The sequence below is a fragment of the Sphaeramia orbicularis genome, unplaced genomic scaffold, assembly GCF_902148855.1.
Source record: "Sphaeramia orbicularis unplaced genomic scaffold, fSphaOr1.1, whole genome shotgun sequence".
NCBI classification, from domain to species: Eukaryota; Metazoa; Chordata; class Actinopteri; order Kurtiformes; family Apogonidae; genus Sphaeramia; species Sphaeramia orbicularis.
Window position 1 is genome coordinate 1 of NW_021941674.1, and position 24,514 is coordinate 24,514.

The 24,514-nt window shown below is 36.4% G+C and overlaps 1 protein-coding gene across 1 annotated transcript in view; it reads left to right on the forward strand.

Annotated features, from left to right (window-relative positions):
- The first annotated feature begins 312 nt into the window (after nucleotides 1-312).
- Nucleotides 313-24,514, forward strand: part of LOC115416781 (semaphorin-6D-like) — a 58,625-nt gene continuing 34,423 nt past the window's right edge. The window contains 11 exon segments of the mRNA XM_030130646.1: nucleotides 313-334; nucleotides 1,506-1,620; nucleotides 4,730-4,787; nucleotides 8,904-8,960; nucleotides 9,697-9,798; nucleotides 18,078-18,090; nucleotides 18,093-18,167; nucleotides 20,737-20,859; nucleotides 22,033-22,121; nucleotides 22,223-22,312; nucleotides 23,701-23,828. Coding sequence (XP_029986506.1) covers nucleotides 313-334; nucleotides 1,506-1,620; nucleotides 4,730-4,787; nucleotides 8,904-8,960; nucleotides 9,697-9,798; nucleotides 18,078-18,090; nucleotides 18,093-18,167; nucleotides 20,737-20,859; nucleotides 22,033-22,121; nucleotides 22,223-22,312; nucleotides 23,701-23,828 — 872 coding nt within the window.

Genomic DNA, 24,514 nt, shown 5'->3' on the forward strand with positions numbered 1-24,514 from the left:
GCCAATCAGCACGGTCACCTGGGCGTAAGTACCACGACTTTTAATAAAACAATGAAAATGTGTCAAGATCAAATTAGACTAAGATAAGATGAGTTAAGATCAGGTAAGACTGAAGTAAGATGAGTTAAGATAAGACTTAAGATCAAATTAGACCAAGATAAGATGAGTTAAGACTTAAGATCAGGTAAGACTAAAGTAAAATGAGTTAAGATAAGACTTAAGATCAAATTAGACTAAGATCAGATGAGTTAAAGTCAGGTAAGACTGAAGTAAGATGGGTTAAGTTAAGACTTAAGATCAAATTAGACTAAGATGAGTTCAGACTTAAGATCAGGTAAGTAAAGTAAGATGAGTTAAGATTGGATAAGACTAAAGTAAGATGAGTTGAGATCAGATAAGACTAATAAGATGAGTTAAGATAAGACTAAATCAGATAGGACTAAGGTAAGATGAGTTAAGCTCAGATAAGACTAAAGCAAGATGGTTAAGTTAAGACTTAAGATCAAATTAGACTAAGATGAGTTCAGACTTAAGATCAGGTAAGACTAAAGTAAGATGAGTTAAGATAAGAAGATCAGATAGGACTAAGATGAGTTTAGACTTAAGATCAGGTAAGACTAAAGTAAGATGAGTTAAGATCAGATAAGACTAAAGCAAGATGACTTAAGATAAGACTTAAGATCAAATTAGACTAAAATAAGATGAGTTAAGACTTAAGATCAGATAAGACGACAGTAGTAGTTTAGTGGTTCAGAAGTTCTTAAACAGTTTAGATCAGTAAGTGGGTTTTGTCGTCAGTAGTTGTTTGGGCCTTAATGGGTTAAAAGTGCTTGAAAACTGTGTGTGAGTCCTGGTTTCACCCCCAGGTGTTTGTGTTTATGTCTGTGTTTATGTCTGTGTTTATGTTTGTGTTTTGTTTGTGTTTGTGTTTATGCTTGTGTTTGTGTTATGTTTGTGTTTGTGTTTATGTTTGTTTGTGTTTATGTTTGTGTTTGTGTTGTGTTTATGCTTGTGTTTATGTTTGTGTTTTTTGTTTGTGTTTATGTTTATGTTTGTGTTTATGCTTGTGTTTATGTTTGTGTTTTTGTGTTTATGCTTATATTTGTGTTTATGTTTGTGTTTATGTTTGTGTTTGTGTTTATGTTTGTGTTTATTTTGTGTTTATGCTATGTTTGTGTTTATGTTTGTGTCTGTGTTTGTGTTTGTGTTTATGTTTGTGTTTGTTTGTGTTTATGTTGATGTTTATGTTTGTGTTTGTGTTTATGTTTGTGTTTATGCTTATGTTTGTGTTTATGTTTGTGTTTATGTTTGTGTTTGTTTGTTGTTTGTGTTTGTGTGTTTATGTTGTGTTTATGTGTGTTTATGTTTGTGTTTATGTGTTGTGTGTGTTTTGTGTGTTTATGTGTTGTGTGTGTTCATGTGTGTGTTTATGTTTGTGTTTTGTGTGTTTCTGTGTTTTGTGTTTATGTGTGTTTTGTGTGTTTATGTTTTTTGTGTTTGTGCAGAGTCCTACCAGTACCCGGGCTTCCAGGGCTTACTCCAGGACAACGACACCCTCAGACTGGGCCTGGACTTCCAGAGGATGTTACGAATCAACCACATGCTGTACATCGCCGCCAGGTTCGAACACAACACCGACTCATGCAGACAGCTGAGTGTCCGTCTCCATGGAAACGGAATAAAAACATCAAACTGAGGGAAGCGGGATCTCATGTCCAGACCTGGTGTAGTTTAGGAACAGCTGCACAGACTGATAGGAGCCGGCCTTTTCTGACAGTTTTCACCAATTTATGGACTTGGAGTGTCTTATTCAGAGTCTGAACTGAAGCTGAACTTTGTTTCCACCGTCAAACACTACGACTGTTTATTCAAACGACTCTCACCTTATTGTCAGGTCCAAAGACAGTAAATATTCACTTATTATAGTCAATGGATGAGAAGTTATTGCTGTTTTTTAAATAAATACAGGAACACAATTTAAAATATTCACACTGACAGGTCCAATGAAAGGTTCCATCCATGTGTTGCATTCACTGTCCTCTGGTTCTGTCTGTTCTTTCTGTTTACATGAGGAAAGTAACGTCCAAATTATGATCAGCCATCCATGATTAATCTGTTACATCTCATATTTATACATTTAGCTCTTATGTACTTGTACTCTCATATTTATAGATTTTAACTCATGTTGTTTACTTTTACTCATATTTATAGAGGTGAATAACGGTGCACTCGTTTGTACTGAACTGTTTCAGTTCGGGCCTTGTGTACTGAACAAATCCATGTAGTTTATGTGAAGAACACAACACTGGAAGCACACGAGCAGAACCCATGAGCAGAGTTTCCTCTGTATACATTCAACAGCAGCGAATTCTGAGCACGGCTGCAAAAAAACCCAAAACATGACAACAGAGTGGAACAGAGGCACAGAAGCCTGGTCTGACGTTCGAAGCATGTTCAGTTTCGGTTTCGGTTTGCGTTTTGTTGCAGCTTTGTGGCACAAAAGTCCTCAGGTTCATTTATAGAAAAAGGTTTTATTTTTGAACTGTAGTTGGTCAAATCCAGTGAACCTGCTCCTCTTCTCCCTCACTGTTCCTCTGTTACTGTGAGGTCACGTTCACAGCACCTCAGGAAATACTGTGAGACGTTCACAGACACTCAGTAAATTACAGTGTTTACCACAAATGAACACTGAACTTTCAAAATGCAAAAATACAGAACGTGGGTATCAGTTAATGCACAAATGACTGAACAATGTTTTGTACAAATGTCCTGTGTCCCACAGGTAGTTATGGAGCGTACCCCCAACACACACACACACACACACACACACACACACACACACACACATGCATATATGCATACATACATACATACAGGGTGGGGAAGCAAAATGTACAATATTTTGAGGCAGGGATTGAAAGACAGTGTATGACCAATTAGTTTATTGAAAGTCATGAGAATTTATTGCCACAAGAAAATGTCCATAATAGAAATGTTTTTATTCTATGTGTCCTCCTTCTTTCTCAATAACTGCCTTCACACGCTTCCTGAAACTTGCGCAAGTGTTCCTCAAATATTCGGGTGACAACTTCTCCCATTCTTCTTTAACAGTATCTTCCAGACTTTCTGGTAATAGTTTTGCTCATAGTCATTCTCTTCTTTCCATTATAAACAGTCTTTATGGACACTCCAACTATTTTTGAAATCTCCTTTGGTGTGACGAGTGCATTCAGCAAATCACACACTCTTGACGTTTGCTTTCCTGATTACTCATATGGACAAAAGTTTCTGTAAAGGTATGGATAATAGTGTTAGGTATGATTATGACATCAAATATGTTTGGTTTAAAAACAATTGATGTAGTGCGTGCTGAGAAAAAACAACTAAATGTTCATTGTACATTTGGCTTCCCCACCCGTATATATATACACACACATACATACATTCATACATACACATACACACATACATACATACATATGTATGTACATATATACATACATACATACATAAGTACATACATACATAAGTACATACATAAGTACATGCATACATATACATACATACATACATACATATACATACATACATACGTACATAAGTACATACATACATACATACATAAGTACATACATACATACATACATACATACATAAGTACATGCACATATACATACATACATACATACTATACATACATACATACGTACATAAGTACATACATACATACGTACATAAGTACATACACATACATATACATACTACATACATACATACCATACATACATACATACCGATGCAGTTTGAGAAATGTTTAAGTATCTTGTTTTTTCATGCACAAAATGCTGTGTAAAAAGTAATATAGCCCAACAACAATGCATTATTTATGGCTTTCATTACCCAGTATCATTCCACTCTAGTATTCATGTATTTTCTCTCACATTTATAGAATGTCTCTGATACATTTTAGCTTTTATTACATATAATTTTTCAAATGTTATATCTATGTTTATGTCCTATATTTTCTTTTCCACATCCATGCATGTCCCTGTGTTTTGTGAGACTTCTAAACATATAGATCCACTCGTGTAATAAACGTGTATAAAGGAGCCGTAGATGATGATCTGAGACAACAGCTGTTTTTCTATGAAACCATCAGGTTTGCACACATCGAACACATAAAACCAGCGTTTTCTAAAGCCTAAATCTGTTTTTAATGGTTTCTATTCAGCGTTTCTCCACCGCTCGGATGGATGAGGTCATTCAGTAACACGGCCCAGTTCATGTTGGGTTTTTTCATCCTTTTCCTCTGTTTTTTTTTTTTGGTTCTTCTCCATCTCACAGCTGTTTTACTCAAGGCCAGTCATCCACAACACTGTTAAAGCTCTTATTTCTGCCTTTTCTCGCAGTGAAACGACTAAAATAGTGTCTTTTCTAGTCTCACCCTGAGGATTTATGCATCGAATTATCTCATTACACACTCGTAGCTCTGAAAATAAACACAAGTAGGATTGTAACCTTTACATACTGACATCTGACAGCAGTGAAAACACAGAAAATGATTTAATTTAGATGGAAACACGAAGGCTTTTAATGAAATTACCAACATGAGCAAACAGTAAAGTAGTTGCTTTTCCATTGACCATTTTTTTGACATGACTGATCTGGTAACACGTCCACGTCATGTGAAGTATCGTATGTTTGACCGTTTTGTGTTTTTCGCTTTCAGGGATCACGTTTTCGCTGTGAATCTGACGACGGCTGTGGACGACTTCGTGCCTCGGCTGGTGAGAAACTCTAGATTTTTCCACTCGTCATCCAGTTTCCTGTGGAGTTTCCCTTAAATTCTCCTTAAAATTGATAAAACTCAAAATTCCACAGACACAATAATTGATATAACTATATTAACTTTGGAAATTTTTAAATATTTTCTGAATTGTATAATTAGTGTTGGTCATTTTAACATATTGTACATATTGATGTGAATATAAGGTCTGATGTCTGACACCTTAAAAATGTCTTAAAAATGTATAAATTCAGTCTCTTCAAACCTACAGATAACCTGTTTGTATTTAGTGTAGTTTTTGGTATATTTTAGTCTATTTTAACACATCTTTTTGTGTATTTTAGTGCATTTTAGTGTATTTTTTGTGTAATTTAGTGTATTTTTGAGTATTTCAGCATATTTCTTGCACATTTTAGTGTATTTCAGCATTTTTTGTTTATTTTTATATGTATTTTAGCATAGACTATTTTTATGTATTTTAGTGTATTTTCCTTTTTTTTTTTTTTTTTTTTTTAACTGTGTTTTAGTCCATTTAAGTGTATTTTAGCAGATTTCCCCTATTTTTGTATCCTTTAGTGTATTTTGTGTGTATTTTAGTTTATTTCTTGGGTATTTTAACTTTTTTTTTGGTATATTTTTGTGTATTTCAGTGTATTTTTGTGTTCTTCAGCATATTTTTCTATCTTAGTATATTTTCTTTGAATTTTTTGTATTTTTTGTTTTTTTTTTGTGTTTTGTGTTGTATTTTGTGTTTTCTTCAGCATATTTTTCTATCTTAGTGTATTTTATTTGTATTTTAGCTTACTTCTTGTGTATCTTAGGATATTTTTGTGTATTCTTTATAATTTTATTTTGTATTTTCATGTATTTTAGAATTATTTTTTAATTTTTCGTTCATTTTTTTTGGGGGGGGGGGTGTAGTTTAGTGTATTTCTATGGTTGTGTGTGTGTATTTTGTGTCTATTTTTGCACATTTTTCTATCTTGGAGTGTTTTATTTGTATATTTTAGCTTATTTCTTGTTTATTTTTTAATATTTTTGTCAGTTTTAGTTCATTTCTTGTGGATTTTTTTGTGTATTTTAATGTGTTTTTGTGTTATTTTGTGTGTATTTTATGTATTGTGTCTTTAGCACATTTGTCTATCTTGGAGTGTTGTATTTGTATTTTTGCTTGTTTGTTGTGTATTTTAGGATATTTTTGTGTATTTTATATGTATTTAGCATATTTGTGTGTATTTTATTGTATTTTTTTGAATTTTTGTGTATATTTTAGTACATCTGTTGTGTTTTTTTGTGTATTTTAGTGTATTTTTTGTGGGGTTTTTTCATGTATTTTAGTGTATTTTTTATGCGTGTGTGCATAATAAGTCCAACATTCATTCATGGGTGAAAATGTAACATTCGTGGACGTAAACATGGTTCAGATGGTTCATCACAGGAACTCTGAGCCTGTTGGACGGATCTTAATGTGAATGGAATGAATGAAATCAGACCAAAGGAACACAGAAAATGTGTTGAATTCGTGTTGGCTCGCCTGTGGATTCTCTGGTTTCTAATCAGAGCTTTTGTTTTGATGGCGTCGTTGGTTTCCTTCGAGCTCCGAGAACAACCGCAGACACAAACGCATCCTTTTTTCCATTTGTGGATATCAGACGGCAGAACAAAACGGCGGCGGCGTGCGACTCGCCGCCTTTGATCTCAACACCTCCTCCTCATCAAAGCGTCGAGGTTACAGGACGCCTCCCCGCGGTAATGGGCCTCCCGGTGCATGTGGGACGGAGGCCCGCCGCGGCGCTTTGATGTGAGCTGTTAGTGTCGTTATCATCGATCCGACCTCGAGTCCCCGGCTCAGATTCAGCCTCAGAGCCGGAGTTAGAAATAAGACGTCACTGTGGGGGGGGGCAAACCTGTGGTCGGCGGCCCTCAGCGGAGACGCACGGTTAACACCAGCGCCGCTAACGTCACAGCTCAGATAAAAGCGATTCAACAACAGGATGAAAGTCAGATCCACATGGAGACGCAGATCCAACAGCAGATGTGGAATTCAGACTCAACAGACGAGTCCGAGGCGTTCGAACATCGCAGATTTAGTCTGTTTTTAACGAAGGTTTTGTTTAATAACATTGTTTACGTCCTTCGTGGGTTGTGTTTTGCTACGAGTTTGTGTCTTTGGCATTTTTTTGTGTCTTTTTCTTGTTCTGTTTTATGACTTTTTTTGTTATTGTGTCTTTTACATTTTGACTTTTCATTTGTGTCTTTTATTTGTTGGCGTCTGTTTTTTACCTCCACCAGGAGGTACTGTGATCACTGCTTGTGTGTTTGTTTGTTTGTTTGTGTGTTCGCAACTTTACAGAAAACTCTTCCACCCATCTTTCCAAATCTTCCCCACAGATATGCCTAGGCCCTGGGACCAACCCATTACATTTTGGGCCAAGTAGGCCAGAGTTCAGGTCACAGCAGGGTCACAACATCTACAATGTTTCCTTCTGTCATCATTGAACACTTTTTGAAAATTCATAAAAAAAATTCAAACGATACGATTAGGCCTCACAATTTGATCCACCTGTAGCTCGAACAATCTCTTGTATCTGGAACTACATTGTCCCATCCACTGTGGAATGTGGACTCTGTGGACATACATTGAACATTGAAAATCCCCATTTCCCACACTTTTTTCATTAGAACTCAACAAATATTGATTGGAATGGAATAGAATTGGACAGACACATGACTGGTACCAAGCTTCAACTTTGTACAAAATATCATTTCCCTCCATTTCTCTTCCGTTACGCTCTGTTGACTTTTGTTATTTTTTATTACCATGTTTGACCGCAGTTTTTCTGCTGTATGGAACAAACCTGGAAACTGTTGAATTTAAACAGAAATCGTCGATCCACACATGCACACACGTTCAGGGTGCTTGGAGGAGGTTTGCGTTCTCTGAACACTTGTTAGTTTTCATTTTTGTCTTTTTATTTTGTTGCGTCGGTTTTTTCTCTGTGCATCTTTTTCTTTTTTGTGTAGTTTTTGTTTCGTGTCTTTCATTTGTTGCATATTTTTCATCTCGTTGCATCTTTTTCTTTTGCATTTTCTTAGTTTTTTGTATTTTTGGTCTTTTTCATAATATTCATCTTGTTACATCTTTTTCTGTTTTTATTCTTGTTGTGTCTTTTTCATTTTTTGTGTATTTTTTGTTTGTGTCTTTCATTTGTCGCATATTTTTCGTCTTGTTGCAATCTTTTTCTTTTTGTATTTTCCTTTGGTTTTTGTGTTTTTTGGTCTTTTTGTAATATTCATCTTGTTGCATTTTTTCCTCTTTTAATTCTTGTTGTGTGTTTTTCATCTTTTTAATGTTTCTCATCTCTGGTTTGGTTCTGAAGTGGAACCGGTTGGTCCAGGTCCAGATCTGACCCATCTCCAGTGGGTCCAGGTCCAGATCTGACCCATCTCCAGTGGGTCCAGGTCCAGATCTGACCCATCTCCAGTGGGTCCAGGTCCAGATTTGACCCCCCTCTGGTGGGTCCAGGTCCAGGTCCAGATCTGACCCTCCTCCAGTGGGTCCAGGTCCAGATTTGACCCCCCTCTGGTGGGTCCAGGTCCAGGTCCAGATCTGACCCTCCTCCAGTGGGTCCAGGTCCAGATCTGACCCTCCTCCAGTGGGTCCAGGTCCAGGTCCAGATTTGACCCCCCTCTGGTGGGTCCAGGTCCAGATCTGACCCATCTCCAGTGGGTCCCATGTCCAGATTTGACCCCCCTCTGGTGGGTCCAGGTCCAGGTCCAGATCTGACCCTTCTCCAGTGGGTCCAGGTCCAGATCTGACCCTCCTCCAGTGGGTCCAGGTCCAGATCTGACCCTCCTCCGGTGGGTCCAGGTCCAGATTTGACCCCCCCTCTGGTGGGTCCAGGTCCAGATCTGACCCTCCTCTGGTGGGTCCAGGTCCAGGTCCAGATCTGACCCTCCTCCAGTAGGTCCAGGTCCAGATCTGACCCTCCTCCAGTGGGTCCAGGTCCAGGTCCAGATCTGACCCTCCTCTGTTGTAGTTTTTCCTCAGACGTGTGACTTCATAGACCCGTGGCCCTTGAACATGTGACGCTGACGTTTCTTTCATGTGTTTCAGAACCTGACGTGGAGATCCAAGGACGTCAGTAAATGTACGGTTCGAGGCAAGAACAGCGTGAGTCCAACCAGTCCCACGTCATCTACACACTGTTTTATTCTTTTCTTTCTGTTCTTGCTCTTGTTCTGTTTCGTGTTTTTCTCTTTCTTTTTTTTTCCTTCCATCATTTTTCTCCTTTTCCAGTTTCTTGTCTTTTCATTTTTCTTTTTGTGCCTTTTTTCGCTTTTCTTTCTCTGACTTTTTTCTCTTTCTTTCTTTTGCTGAACAGTTTTTGTCAAAAAACAAAGTGTTTCCACTTCTGCTTATTTTAGTCCCAGTGTAACGTCAATAAATAACCAACTGATTTTACTATAATACAGAATAAACTGATTTATTTGAATAATTAGAAATCAATTGTTGTTGTTTTTTTCCCACTATTTTCTCTGTTGTAATTAAATGAGGCCTTTACCTTGGTATGTGTTCAAAATTAACAAAGTTTTATATATAATTAAGCACTTTTCTTGGAAGAAGTGGTAGATTGACTGATGATTATTATTATTATTATTATTATTATTATTATGTATTATTATTTATTAATTTATTTATTATTTGAACACTTAGAAGCAAAGTTTTAAATTTCCAATAAACCAATAAAACACAAAGAATTTAAAAACTTGTTTAAGACTCAAAATCAGATGCATTCAGAAAAACCAACACGTTCACTCATATTCAGATAAAGTGGAAACGTGTCACAGTTTTACTTTCATATTTAATGTGTTTTAATGTGTTTTTCCTCGTCTTGTTTCCGTTTCAGGACGAGTGCTACAACTACGTCAAAGTGTTGGTTCCTCGAAACGACGAAACGTTGTTTGCTTGCGGAACGAACGCCTTCAACCCGACCTGCAGAAACTACAAGGTATGACAAATAAACAAACACAAACCCACAACAAATAAACACAAAATGACAACAAACAAACACAAACCGACAAACAGGTCCAAAAAAATCCAGATCGGGACATGACTATTATTTATAGGTTATTGCACAGGCGTCAACATGCGCCCGGGGGCCAAAACCGGCCCACCAAAGGTTTCCAATCCAGCCCGCGGGATGAATTTTCAAGGTGCAAGTTTAGGGCATCGAACTCAAAAAATAATATCATAATACCTATAAATAATGACAACACCAATTTTTTTCTCTTTGATTTAGTGCAAAAAACATTACATTTTAAAAAATACTTACATTCAGAAACTATCCTTTAACATAAAATGTGAATAACCTGAACAAATTTGAACAACCTGAATGTCTAATAAAATTAAGTGTAATTTTAACATATTTTGCCTGTTTGCTAAATGTTTTGTGCCTTGGTAGATCTGATCTGTAATACATATGTATAAATGATAAGTCGAGGCATAATATTGATAAAGTTTTAATCACATTTCTTAACAAATTTCATTTTTTTTCAGGTTATTCACATCCTTTTGTTTGGGATAGTTTGTAAATGTAAATATTGGCATAACTGAATGTTATTTTTGCACAAAAAAAATTTGGAGTTGTCATTATTTATTGACTATCACGCTGTTAGTTTACTGGTCCGGCCCACTTCAGGTTAAATTGGGCTGAATGTGGGCCCCTGGAAGAACATGAGTTTGAGACCCCTGGGTTATTGTGTTCTTATTGTACTGGGCTGAACGGGAACCTGAAACTACACTGTAAAAGAAAAACCCTGTAAAAAAAAAAAACAGTAGTATTCCAGCAGCAGGGGTGCTGAAAAAATGCTGTTAAATAACAGAAAATAATCATCTCAGAAGAATACAGTGATTTTTTAATTAAAATACAGTTTTTTGTCCTAGACTTTAAATAAGATTTTACTTTTTTTTTTTAAAAACTTTTTAATGTTTAATAAAGAATATTTTCATGTATTAAAACAATCAAATTACATATATATATATATTATATATACACAACTGAGTCTCACTGAAAATTATATAGAATATAGTATATTATATATATATATATATATATATATATATATATATATATATATATATATATATAATTTTCAGTGAGACTCAGTTGTCCAATCCACTGATAAAAACTGTATTTGGGACAGTTTATCAGTGCTTATACATGTTATACATTCACAAAAATACATTTATTCAACATTTTTGTCGTGAAACCTCCTGTAATTACACAAGATATTTGTCAATTAACAAACAAGTTCTGGTTCAACTGACCAGAACAAATACTTCTGTTACCGTTATTGTCAGTAATTTTATCTCCTTTTATTTCTTTCTTTTTTTTTTACAGTATTAAACTTTAAATTAACAGTTTCATCTCATAAATTGAAAATAAATATTTGTGAAAATTATAATACATTGCAAATGTATTTTAACTGTATTTTTCTGTGAAAAAAAGAAAAAAATTCTTTTAAAAAAATTGAAATTTTATGGTTATTCACAAGTTACAGTTTTTCACGTTATTTTGCACTTGACGTGTAAAATCACTGTCTGTTTTTGGAATTCCAGTTGATATTTTCCTGTATATTAAAATACAGGAGAAATCTGTAAAATAAACAGTGAAAATTCTGTTAAAATCACAGATTTTTTTTACAGTGTAGAAGAAGAAAATGATCGAAAACACCATGCACCACAAAAACAAAAAAAAAAAAACACGAGGTCTGACAGAATTAAAGTGATACGCCTTTAAATATATCCTTCTCTGTGCATTAAGTCATCTGCTCTGGGCGTTTGTTCTCTGTTGAATTTCCAAACACATGGCGCTAAACGTCGGGCTAATGAGCGCACAGACGAAGGCGTCGTTTTCATCCTCTGTACGATAACTTTAATTCAAAGTTTGAGACACCAAATGCGACTCCTTCTCACAAAAGGCAGGATTCCAGGCGCCAGTCCGAGCTTTTCTCAGCCACCGGGGTTTGATTGACGGGCGCTGACCCGGTTTAGAAGAGCCTGCACCAGCTTTGAAACCCTCCGCGGCGGCAGTGGAAACGACACCTGAAGAAGACGAGGCACGTTAGAAGAGTCGGGATCTCAAATGGAACGCTGCACTTGTTAAACAAAAGAAGAAAAACGCTGATTCCTGCTCTCGTTCTGCGGCGGGAGAAGACGTCCGTGTGATTTCAGTTTTGATGAATATATGGATAAAAGATCAAACTCTCACTGACGTTGGTTTTTTAGGCTGAAAAGTTTAGAAAATCTGGAATTTGACTCAAAGTGCTGATGTGTGTTTTTAAAGGCTGCGTCGGTGAGCGTCGTACAGCGTTTAGGACACGAACGAATGAAAGTTGAACGTCCGCTCAGATGGAAGGAGTCGCCTCTTGGATTTAAAAGATTAGATGTGTGAGTTTGGCTGGTGTTGAAGTTTAACACCCCAGGCTGTTGAAAGTGGGAATGGAACCCATCACATCAGCGTCCACTTCTGTAAAACGCATCAGAAATTAATCCTGGAGCTGAATCGGATCAGAAAAAGAAAATTACCTCAAATGAAAATGTTAAATCTTAGATAAAAAAAAAATCCAAATGTCACAATCGTATCATTAGATTAGATTAGATTGGACTAGACTAGATTAAATTAAATTATTTAAATTAGTTTAGATTACATTAGACTGAATTAGATTAGATTAGATTTTATTAAATTAGATCAGATTAAGGTAAATGAAATTTGATTAGATTAAATTAGATGAGATTCAATCAGATTACATTAGATTGGAACTCAGGAAATTGAGATTCCAGTAGCAGCACAACATCGAATGTACATATATAAGAAATATATTACAGGACCAAGAAAGAAAGAAAAATAGTAATAACAAAGTAGAGACCTGCATTAAGATGAAATGGAGGTAAAAATGAACAGGAACAGCTGTACAGCAGTATGGATTAAAAAAAACCAAACCAAAACAATCAAGCATCTGTGTTTAATTGAGTAAAAACGGTCCAAACGTCCACATTTGCTTCCATTTCGTGTCATAAACCCTGTCGTGTCCTGTGATGAATGGAGTTCCTGATGGTTGTCATTTTTAAGCCGTGTCTCCGTGGTCTGTTTGCTCTAAAACCTCGGACGGAGCTTTATTAAAGACAGCGTGGCGTCGGTTTTCAACCTCCTGACGCCGCCGTCCAATAGAAAGCGACAGGAAGCTCCAGACTGACACGACTGTTAATTATAAAAATCTGACCTGAAACAACCTCAGCATCAATCATCTCTGCGGTCGGAAAAACTACAGGACTGAACTTCCACTCAATTAAACTCAACCTCATTTATTTATTAATTTGTTTTTTCCCATCATGCCCATATTTCTGGTTTTGGCAGCCATTAAAAACCACCATTTGGATTTGTGTCTAATCCAGATCTGCAGAGATTACATCAAACATGTATTTACAGCTCAAATCAGAACCTGAAGCACACCTAAAATATGACGAAAAAAACCCAGGAATATGTGACAAAGCATCATGGGAGTTGTAGTTTATGATAACTGTTCAAAGTAACAAATGACTGTCGACAACAAATGTTTCCAGAAGCTGTCAAAAGACTATCTACGGTAGCCCATAAGTGATAAAAATAAATAAAATAAAAACGCGGCAGGACTCGGCAAAGGTGCGTTTGAGAACTGCGTGAATGCTGCACTAACACTAAGGCCCAATCCCAGTTCACCCTTAGCCCCTCCCCCTTGGCCCTTGCACTTGGCACTACCCCTTTAAACAGAGCTGTAAGGGTTAGGGGTTGAAACATTCTGCGATGAAATGGTCCTGTTAGCACGTAGCTGCAGTAAATCACAAAAACACATTAATGTTGGTTAATGGATTACCGCCTCAGACACCTTTAGAATTTGTACACTTAGGAACTATGTTAGCTTCGCCCTGAGTTAAACTGCGTGCCTGCGAAATGCATGACTGCCGGTGTTTCTCCAAACTGTTCCATTACTCCGTTAAAATGAAGTCCAGCTAAAGCTGGAGCTGCTACCAGAGGGTGAACGCTTAATTTAAATGATCAACTTACCACTTTATGTTTAAAAAGGTTTAAAAATTTAAAACAAAGGTTGATTTATTGCTTCAGGCAAAAAAAGAAAAAATTACAAAAATGCGAACATCAAAAAGAAGTCAGTTATCAACTAGTATCTCTTACGACGAACTCCCTAAATCTGCTTTTTCATATTAATATATCTAAAAGTCTCCTTCATTACATTTTAGTCTTTGGTCACTTGGAAGACTTCCATATTTGGTCCATAAGTTCAACATACACATATGATTGGTTGACAGTTGTTACTATGTAAAACACATCAGACATACGTCAAGTGCTCCATGTGAGGTGATTCTAAGAAAACACACATTTGAAAGTTCACTTAAGTTTAACAAGTGCCTTGGACATCTGTCAATCACACCTTGGTTTGACATCTGCACAAAGGGTTCAGCTTTAGTTTGCATGGCTTCACCACAAATAGCTTCATTAGGTACGCCTCCGTCTAACGCTTACACGAGGAGGCTAGCATTTCTTGACCACAGAAAGTCCCTAAGTTCATAATCTAATTTTTCTGCTCGGCTCACTTTACCACAAAAAACTTTCCAAAGCTGCAAAATAGGATTTTTTTTCGTAGAATCTGACCTTTTCTCCAAGTTCAGTACACACAGGTGTGAGTTTCAACGCAACCACACACAACACACGAACCAAACCTTTCTCTGACTGTTCAGTACAAATAAAATGAAAATACAAAATACAGATACAAATATAAATCAGAATATAACAACTTAGATCTGCAAAATAAAACACTCATCAAGCAAAACAACTTATAATACTTCATTTCTTCTTTTCCTTTTTGGTTCATACATTTTCTCTTTTGTTTTTTATATTGATATTAATTTAAATTAATTAAATAATTAAAATAAGCCTTAGGATGGTCATCTGACATTTTAGTGCAAGACCAGTGTGTTACAGTCCAACCCTTCCAGACCTGGTACGTCATCAGCAGTCATCATGCAAAACAGAGGGGGGAGGGCCAAGGCGGGAATTAGGATTCAGCCTAAAACTTTGATGTCAAGTTGAGGGCCACAAAATATCATCTGACGGGCCGCAAGTTTGAGACCGCTGCTCTAGTACAATTATTAGAACAATGACAACATTATTTTAGGTTTTAGAAATTCATTCATTCATTCATTTGTTTTGATCAGAAGAAAAAAAAATTACATTTTTTGTGTACAAGGAACTAATATCCAAGCAAATGCATTAATACAGATGATCAAGACAAAATAGCAACTTCTTAAATCCCACCCCCATCTCACATTTATACAACATAATACATGCCTTTTTCTGCCTTACTGATATAGTAACATCTGAAATGATTAAAATGTTAATGTCTCTGTTAACCTAAATAACATCTCTTGCTGGTCTACAGTCCAGAAGTAAATCTGATAAAAGCCAAAAAGAAAAGCAAAAGAACGCGTATTTGAAGGGTGAACTGTGTCCAAATATGAGCATGTCCTGCAGACTCTGAGCAAGCGTCTGTAGGGTAAACCCAGACAGTGCGGCGGGTTGTGAGTGCAGCCTCGCAGCTATAAACAGCCCCATTCCCCCGAGGCTCGGTGGCAGACAGGTATATTATGAGGCTTTTCAGGAGGCTAAACGCTCCCGCAGGCTCCAGCCTCCGTTAGCCAGCTCAGCCGGCGTCGCCGCCGGACCCCAGAACCTCAGCACGACGACAGCCGACAGTGAAATATGAGCTGCCACTTATCACCTTATATAACACGTCAATAACTTTATCAGCAGCTAATAAGACCACGAAGTGAGCAGCACATTAGCACATGAGCTCTGAAGATAAGGCCTGTTCCATCAGATGAGGGGAGATGGACATAGCTGACAGCATGTGACAACATATTTACACCAAAAAAAAAGGGTCATTTAGCAGAAAATAATGGATTTCTTTGGCAACATCTGATTAACTTTAGCATTTAGCTCATGGTTTATATGAACAGCTGTAGACATGATGTGTCCCAATACTTTTGTCCATATAGTTTATAAACATCCATCAATGAGTCATTTTTATGCAGCAATTTCTCAGTGTTTCAGTTTATGGTTTATGGGTTCATTTTAGTTATTTTTAAGAACAAACACCATATTACTTCATTTTTCTTCACTTTTTCTTGTGTTAAAGTGAATCTCTTTGGGTTTTGGACTACATGATGCTTCACAGATACAATAATTCATATTTGTAGAGTAAACAATGATCAAATAACTCAAAACAGGAACAGAATAGAGTAAAATCTACCATTAAACTTAAGGAAATTTTTAATGTTTTTATCTCAAATCGTCATGAACAAGACATCGTACAGCTGTAGACATGATGTGTCCCAATACTTTTGTCATATAGTTTAGAAACATCCATCAATGACTCGTTTCTATGTTTAATTTAAGATCTGTTTCATGTCCATAGGATCATTCTGAATGTTTTTGTCCATTTACTTTATTTTTCTTCAGTGGATCAGCAGTTTCTCTGTGTTTCCGTGTCTGGTTTCTGGGTTCATTTCAGGAGGCTCATGCTGATTAAAAGAGGCGTTTCTTCAAAAAAGGTTGAGAAACACAGTCTTAATTTATAAACCAGATGCTAATTAGCAAATCAATCCCAAAGACCCTGGACTGTCTAATAGGATGAAACCTGTCTTTTCCCTGAAGGGTAATTTTCAAGGAAAATAATGTGTTTCTGATGAATATTAGCATAAATGTTTATTTACAGGATGAAATCAGAACCAAAAACACACTAAAATCTAAAAGAAAAAAGGCAGGAAAATATGAAACAAAGCATCATGGGAGCTGTAGTTTATGATAATAGTTCAAGGTCACAGACTTTACATGTTTGAAATGTAAATTCTATTATATGAATAATATAAAATGTTAATAAAAATGGTCAAAAATGGACGTTAGAAACATTTTTTGCTTCCATTTCCTGTTCCAATATCATCTTTAAAGGGAACACATTTACATAGAGGTTATAAACACCAGAATAAACTCTGTCCCTTTAGACTCAGTACAGTTATCAGAACAATAACAACATTATTTTAGTCTCGCTCATGGAAGAATCTCCAAACAAAACACACTAATGTTTGATTTTTGCTTTTGTCTTCATTTCTAAACCAGATGCTAATTAACAAATCAGGCTTGCATTTGCATTTTCCTCCAAATGTTCAAAGCAACAAACTATTTCACACCAGCATCAGAAACAGCCCTGAAGACCCCAGACTGTCTGAAAGTATTTATTTATTTATGTATTTAACCTTTATTTAACAGGAAAAAAGCTCACTGAGATTAAAAATCACTTTTTCCAGAGCGTTCTGACCAAAACAGACAGCAGCTGAAGTTCCACAAAATAGAAATCACAGCCATACGTTAAAACTAAACTATACAAGAAAACAACATAAATTCAGTTCAGCTTTATTTGTACAGTACATTCACACACAAGGCAGAGTCAATGTGCTTCACAACAGATTTATGATATAGTGACAGTAAAAAGCAACCATAAAAAAGAGAGTGTGCGTGCAAGTAAACAATCCTATGTACACACACTTAAACTCACACATGCACACACAACTTAACACTGTTGAAAAGACACATTTTTAATCTGTTTTTAAAAATGGCTGATGAAAGTCCGTTTAAAACCAAACACTAAACTAAGAACACACATATTCACTTTCTGTCACTGCCCTGAAATGTGTAAATCCAACCAGAAGTCTGTATTTACAGGATTGTACAGGAACTCTTTTAGAGGTCGTTCTGTAGTTCTTTAGCCGGTGTCTGTTAGAGTTTATGTACACGAACCTGAAAGTCAGCCTGGTACTAACCCACTGTTGGCTTTTGGACGGTCTGCTGTTTATCTCCTTGTGCTGTTTGGAAAGCTGCTGAATACTGGAACTTCCCTAATAAAGTATCTATCTATCTATCTATCTATCTATCTATCTATCTATCTATCTATCTATCTATCTATCTATCTATCTATCTATCTATCTATCTATCTATCTATCTATCTATCTATCTATCTATCTATCTATCTATCTATCTATCTATCTATCTATCTATCTATCTATCTATCGAAAACACCATAAATAACTTAAAAGGTACTAAAAGTATGATAATGAAATAAACATGAACATGAGTGCTGAGTCAAAGTGTCTCCTGGGTTTCCTCTGGTGTTCTTCTAGATGACCACGCTGGACAGGTCGGGGAGGAGGTGGTGGGTCAGGCCCGGTGTCCCTTTGAGTCCGGTCAGTCCAACGTTGGCCTGTTTGCCGGTGAGTTCAAGGACATATCGACAGCCGGAAATCAGAACTGATACTTAGAAATAAATGGAAACATAATGCCGCGTTTCCACTACGTGGACTCGGCTCGGCTCAGCTCAGCTCGGTATTCCTGGAGAGCGTTTCCATTACAAGATACTACTGACTGTACAGTACCTGGATGCGGCGCGTTACTTCCATGTCGTCTGCTCAGAAAGTTGCTGATAAACTCTCTCGTTGCGTGTTGTCTCATCTGAATTTTTACGTCGGCCACCAAAGACTGAATCTCCTCCAACCATGATGTAGTTTTACAGCTGTCATCGTGTGGATTAACCTATCGCTATATTTACTGTCAACTTCCGCATCTGTTTTTTGTAAAACGGCAGGTCACAGAGAAAACTGTCTGACCAATCAGTGGTCTGCAGTGTGTACACGTCACATTTTAGTATCTGATCCCCAGTCCTGGAACCTCGGCGGAGGTGATACCAAAAAAGTAGTACCGGGTACCAGATTCCAGGTCCTTTTTCGTAATGGAAACACAAAAAGGCGAGTCCAGTCGAGCCGATACCACGTAGAGGAACCAGGGCATATGAGACTATTATACTATTACTATTACAGTGTAGTGTGTATCATGTATGTGTTGTATGTTGTTTGGACCTTTGCATGGCTGCTGCCGTGGCAGAGCTTCCTAATCTCAATGGCACATCCTGGTTAAATAAAAGTAAAAATAAACAAATAAAAATAGTAAAGTAAGAAACACTAAACCGTAAACCTACGGCAGTGATTTAAAGGATTCATGGACAACACAGAGGAGTTTTAGTTCAGAAAATAACATCTGATCACCGACAGAACAGAAAAAAAAATTCAGCTTTTAGCAACTTTTACTCATATGAAAGTAAATGGCAAAAAACCAAAACCTCCTATCTGCAAATTTTTAGATTTTGGGTTTTCACATTAAATGGTGAGAACAAGGATGACTGCACATTTTCAGTCTATCTGTGAGATAATCCTGCCCTTTCTTATGACATGAAGGTCACCTGACAACAACAACAAAGACCATACGATAATGAAACTGAACCATCAATCAATTTTATTTATATAGCGCCAAATCATAACAAAAGTTATCTCATGACACTTCACATAAAGAGTTGGTCGAAACCAGACTCTAAGCCAATTTACAGAAACCCAACAGAATCCTCCAGGATCCACGTTTTTTTTTGTTTCCTGAAGAAAGTGATTTTTTTCAGATAGGAGGTTTTGTGTTGTGGCCATCTGGCAAGTTTAAACTTACATCTACAATGAATTCATGTGTAGAAAAAATGTTTTTTTGTCATATTTTTGGGAATTTCAAAGTTCTCATCAAAACAGAAAAAACAAGACATTGAATACCACACGATGTTTTGTTTTTTTTCTTATCAGTTCAACACTTTCTGTAAAGCCCTGTGAGGAGACTTTGTTGTGATATTGGGCTGTATAAATAAAATTGAATTGAATAGTCTTTATTGTCATTGTGCTATTCCAGTCAGCGCAACAATATGAATAATGTTGACAGCTGGAAATCTTTTAAATCTTTGAAATTTAAAAAACACTAAACTGTAAACCTACAGCAGTGATTTAAAGGATTCATGGACAACACAGAAGAGTTTTGTTCAGAAAATAACATCTGCTCACCGACAGAACAGAAAAAAATTCAGCTTTTATCAACTTTTACTCATATGAAAGTAAATCCAACAGCTGCAGATGTTCTTTGGCAAGTTTTAAATTAACATCTACAATGAATTCATGTGTAGAAAAATTGTTTTTTTTTTTTTTGTCATATTTTTGGGAATTTCAAAGTTCTCGTCAAAAACAGGAAAATAAGACATAGAATACAATACAATAGTGTTTTTTTTTTTTTTAATCAATCCAACACTTTCTGAAAAGCCCTGTGAGGTGACTTTGTTGTGATATTGGGCTGTATAAATAAAATTGAATTGAATTGAACTGAATACAATAGCCTTTATTGTCACTGTGCTACTCCAGTCAGTGCAACAATATGAATAAAAAGCCAATACCTCAGAAAATAAGAATGAATTAAAAGAGTGAATGTAAAATTACAAAAAACACTAAAATGTAAAATAAGAAAATAGAATATAAAATTTAACAAAAAGTAAAATATGAATAGACACAATTTTAACAGTATGTATGTCTATGAAAGTCTATAAAAATAGTGCATTTATGTTTGAATAAATATTCAATACATATTGCATTTTTATTGCCAGAACAGAGGATTCAGCTCAAACTGCAAAGGACTATTACTGCAGATCATTGACACTATTCAGGTTCGGGGCTGTTGGGTCTGTTGTGGACTGGTGGGTCTGTTGGGTCTGTTGTGGACTGGTGGGTCTGTTGTGGACTGGTGGGTCTGTTGTGGACTGGTGGGTCTGTTTGGTCTGTTGTGGACTGGTGGGTCTGTTGGGTCTGTTGTGGACTGGTGGGTCTGGTGGGTCTGTTGTGGGCTGGTGGGTCTGGTGGGTCTGTTGGGTCTGTTTTGGACTGTTGGGTCTGTTGTGGACTGGTTGTATTTCTGTTTTCTGTTCCTCAGGAGGAGACTTCTACTCCGCCACCATGACCGACTTCTTGGCCAGCGACGCCGTCATCTACAGGAGTCTGGGCGAAGGTCGGCCCGTTCTGAGGACCGTCAAATACGACTCCAAGTGGCTCCGAGGTCCGACATGGGACGGGTTTCACTCATGTCACTGTTTGTTTTCCACTTACCTGGTTTTACAAAAGCCTTTAAATAAGATAAAGGCTTTTGATCGTCCTTAAACTGAACTAAAAGGATCAGTGTCATTTTGTACACAGCGTTAGAATTAGGCTAACTGCAAATTAATGCTAATTGCAACGACATAAATATTTAAATTTACATAAATATTTACATAAAGAACAGATTTCTTGTTCTCTGTATGTTTCATGTTTCGCTCTTGTATGTTTTCTGTACTGTGGTTTTTGTATTTTGTTATTGTGAAATCAAAAGTCTTATCTTATTTTATCTTATCTTGCCTTACCTTATTTTACCTTACCTTATCTTATCTCACCATACCTTACCTTATCTTAATTTACCTTTCCTTACCTTACCTTATCTTATTTTACCTTGCCTTACCTTACCTTATCGTACCTTATCTTATTGTACCTTACCTTACCTTATTTTACCTTTCTTTACCTTACCTTATCTTACCTGATCTTACTTATTTTACCTCACATTATCTTACTTTACCTTTCCTTACCTTACCTTATCTTATTTTAACTTACCTTATCTTACCTTACTTTACCTTACCTTATCTTATCTTATCATATCATATCATATCTTACCATAGCTTACCTTACCTTACCTTACCTTGCCTTACCTTATCTTATTTTACCTTACTTTACCTTACCTTGCCTTATCTTACCTTACCTTGCCTTACCTTATCTTATTTTACCTTACTTTACCTTACCTTGCCTTATCTTATTTTACCTTCCCTTCCCTTCCCTTATCTTATTTTACCTTACTTTACCTTACCTTGCCTTATCTTACCTTACCTTGCCTTACCTTATCTTATTTTACCTTACTTTACCTTACCTTGCCTTATCTTACCTTACCTTACCTTACCATTTTAAGTGTGTATTCTGGGAAGGGTTATTATTCATGACATATTGTTGCTAATACGTTGCTAAATTCTTTAACTATTGAAGTGAAAAGGCTAAATTCAGGGTATGTTTATGCTAATGTTCCACAGAAGTCTAAATCCTCTTCATTTGAAGTGAAATGGATGTTAAACTAAAGGTGTTAAATGGACTTTTCCAGATGAAGTGTCTGCTCTGTTTTGAACCAATAAGTCATCCTCCTCTGTTTCCGCAGAACCTCACTTCCTTCACGCCATCGATTATGGAAACTACGTCTACTTCTTCCTCAGTGAGATCGCGGTGGAGTACACGGCTCTGGGAAAGGTTCGTAAAAGCGTCAAAGCTAACGTTCAGCCTCGCATCGACGGAGTGACGGAGGGTCGTCCTGGAAACGGTGACTTTAACCTCCTCTGCCGCTCTTTCAGGTGGTGTTTTCTCGAGTGGCTCGGGTCTGTAAGAACGATAACGGCGGTTCTCCTCGAGTCCTGGACAGATACTGGACCTCCTTCCTAAAGGTGAGTGCGTTTCTTAACCTTTAACCTTTAAAGTTCCTCTGGTTTCATGGAAGAGACAAAATGAGAGTGTTAGACCCAGGGCTGTAAGAAAATATCAGTTCTGCAGTATATCGCAAAATTTCATTTCACAAAACATGTCGGTATTAAAAAGTACTGTATCGATATTTTTAGGTATTTATTCAAATGCAGATATTATGGAGGTTCATTTTAGCTTTTTTGTTTTTCTTTTCTGTTTATATTTAATTTATTATTATTTAACAGTTTTTATTCAATAATGTTCGTTCCTTTGTTGGAATCGCACAAAAATCCTGTTCTGATGTTAGTTGTGAACTAATAGAATATAAACATTTGAACAGGATCTGAAACTGGAATGTCTGTAAAAAAAATATTAAAATTTTAACAGAGGAAAATTTTGTGATATAACATTAGATCCTGTTGTGATCAAATAAAAAATGTGTTTAGTATTTGTGCAGATTTCTGCTTTAATTCCGTTCTTCCAGGAAATAATCTTTTAAAAAAGAAACAAATCCAATTTAAAAAATTGCCTTTTTAACAGTATCGTGATATATCGTATCGTGATCCTAGTCTTGTGATTTGTATCGTACTGCCAGATTCTTGCTGATACACAGCCCTAGTTAGAACTATTGTAGGATCAGAGTAAAGGATGAAAACCACCTCAGTGATCTGGACTAGAGTTTGGTCCGTTCCTGTCCAGGTCCTCTCCAATGGCAACAACAAGTACCTCATCCTTAATTGTTAATATTTCGCTGTAAGTTTTGTATTTCACAAATTCATCCCACAGGTCGGATTGGACCCGTTTTGGCCTGAGGGCCGTATATTTGACACCCCTATTGTAGAGGCACCATATGTGGTCATTTCATTGTGTCTTTCATTTGCTGAAGGATTACAACAGAATGTGCTGGTATTAGATATTTAGTAGATCTTCATCCATCACCTCCTTTTTCACTGTCATGACTTTGTCGTGCAGTTATCTTCTGTTTTTGCAATAACAATACAATATTTATTCAATATTTATTCAAACATAAATGCACTATTTTTATATAGGGTTGTGTTCATAGAAATACAGACTGTTAACACTGTTAATTTTGTGTCTATTCATTTTTTATGTCTATTTTTACTGTTGTTGTACCTATTAGTTCTTTTTACATTTTGTAAGATTTAATAATTTTAATTTTATATTTTCTATCTTAGTTTTTTTAATTTTATATTCACTTTATTCTCATTTTCTGGCATACTGCTTCTTTTTTTTATTCATATTGTTGCACTGACTGGAGTAGCACTCCATAAACTGACATCTATTCTATTCTATTCTATTCTATTCTATTCTATTCTATTCTATTCTATTCTATTCTGTGGTCCATGTTCAGGCTCGGTTAAACTGTTCAGTTCCTGGAGACTCCTTCTTCTACTTTGACGTCCTCCAGTCTCTCACTAACGTCCTGCAGATCAACCAGAGGCCGGCGGTGGTGGGCGTGTTCACCACACAGGCCAACAGGTAAGACGCAAACAGCAGTGTGAGGCGGACGTGTGTGTGTGTGTGCAAATATATATATATATATATATATATATATATATATATATATATATGATTTTTTTATTCCAATTCTTTCTTTGTTTAAATATTTCTATAAATTATCAGGTTCTAGATCCTCTGGTCCGGTTCATTCGTTTCCTTTCTTGGTAAATTCCAGGGTCATTTCCAGTTGAATAACTTCTCAGCTGACATGTCTGTTTCTGCACATGAAATCTGACACCATGGTGGGTTTGGGCCGTGGGCCGCATGTTTGACACCGGTGTCAAACTTTATGTCGGGGGTTTATTTCTGTGTTCAGTATTTTCATTATTTTTCAAAACAGCCAAGTAGCTTACAGAAATACAGAGGAGAAAAGAAGTTAATTAATAAGAAAGAAAGAAAGAAAGAAAGAAAGAAAGAAAGAAAGAGAAGGAAAAAATAAATTAAAGAAAAATAGGGCAAAAAAAACCCATCAACTCAACATGATCAGGTAGATGACGTTGCATCACTAGTAACTGGCTGGATTCCACACAGATTCCTACAAAAAACCAAAGAGCTGAGTGGCATATGATGGGTTTATGTCTGACTAATAACTCATATGACGCTGCACAGATGATGAAAAAACCAAACCTAATCTGATCGGTTTTGGAGCTGATGCAGAATCCAGA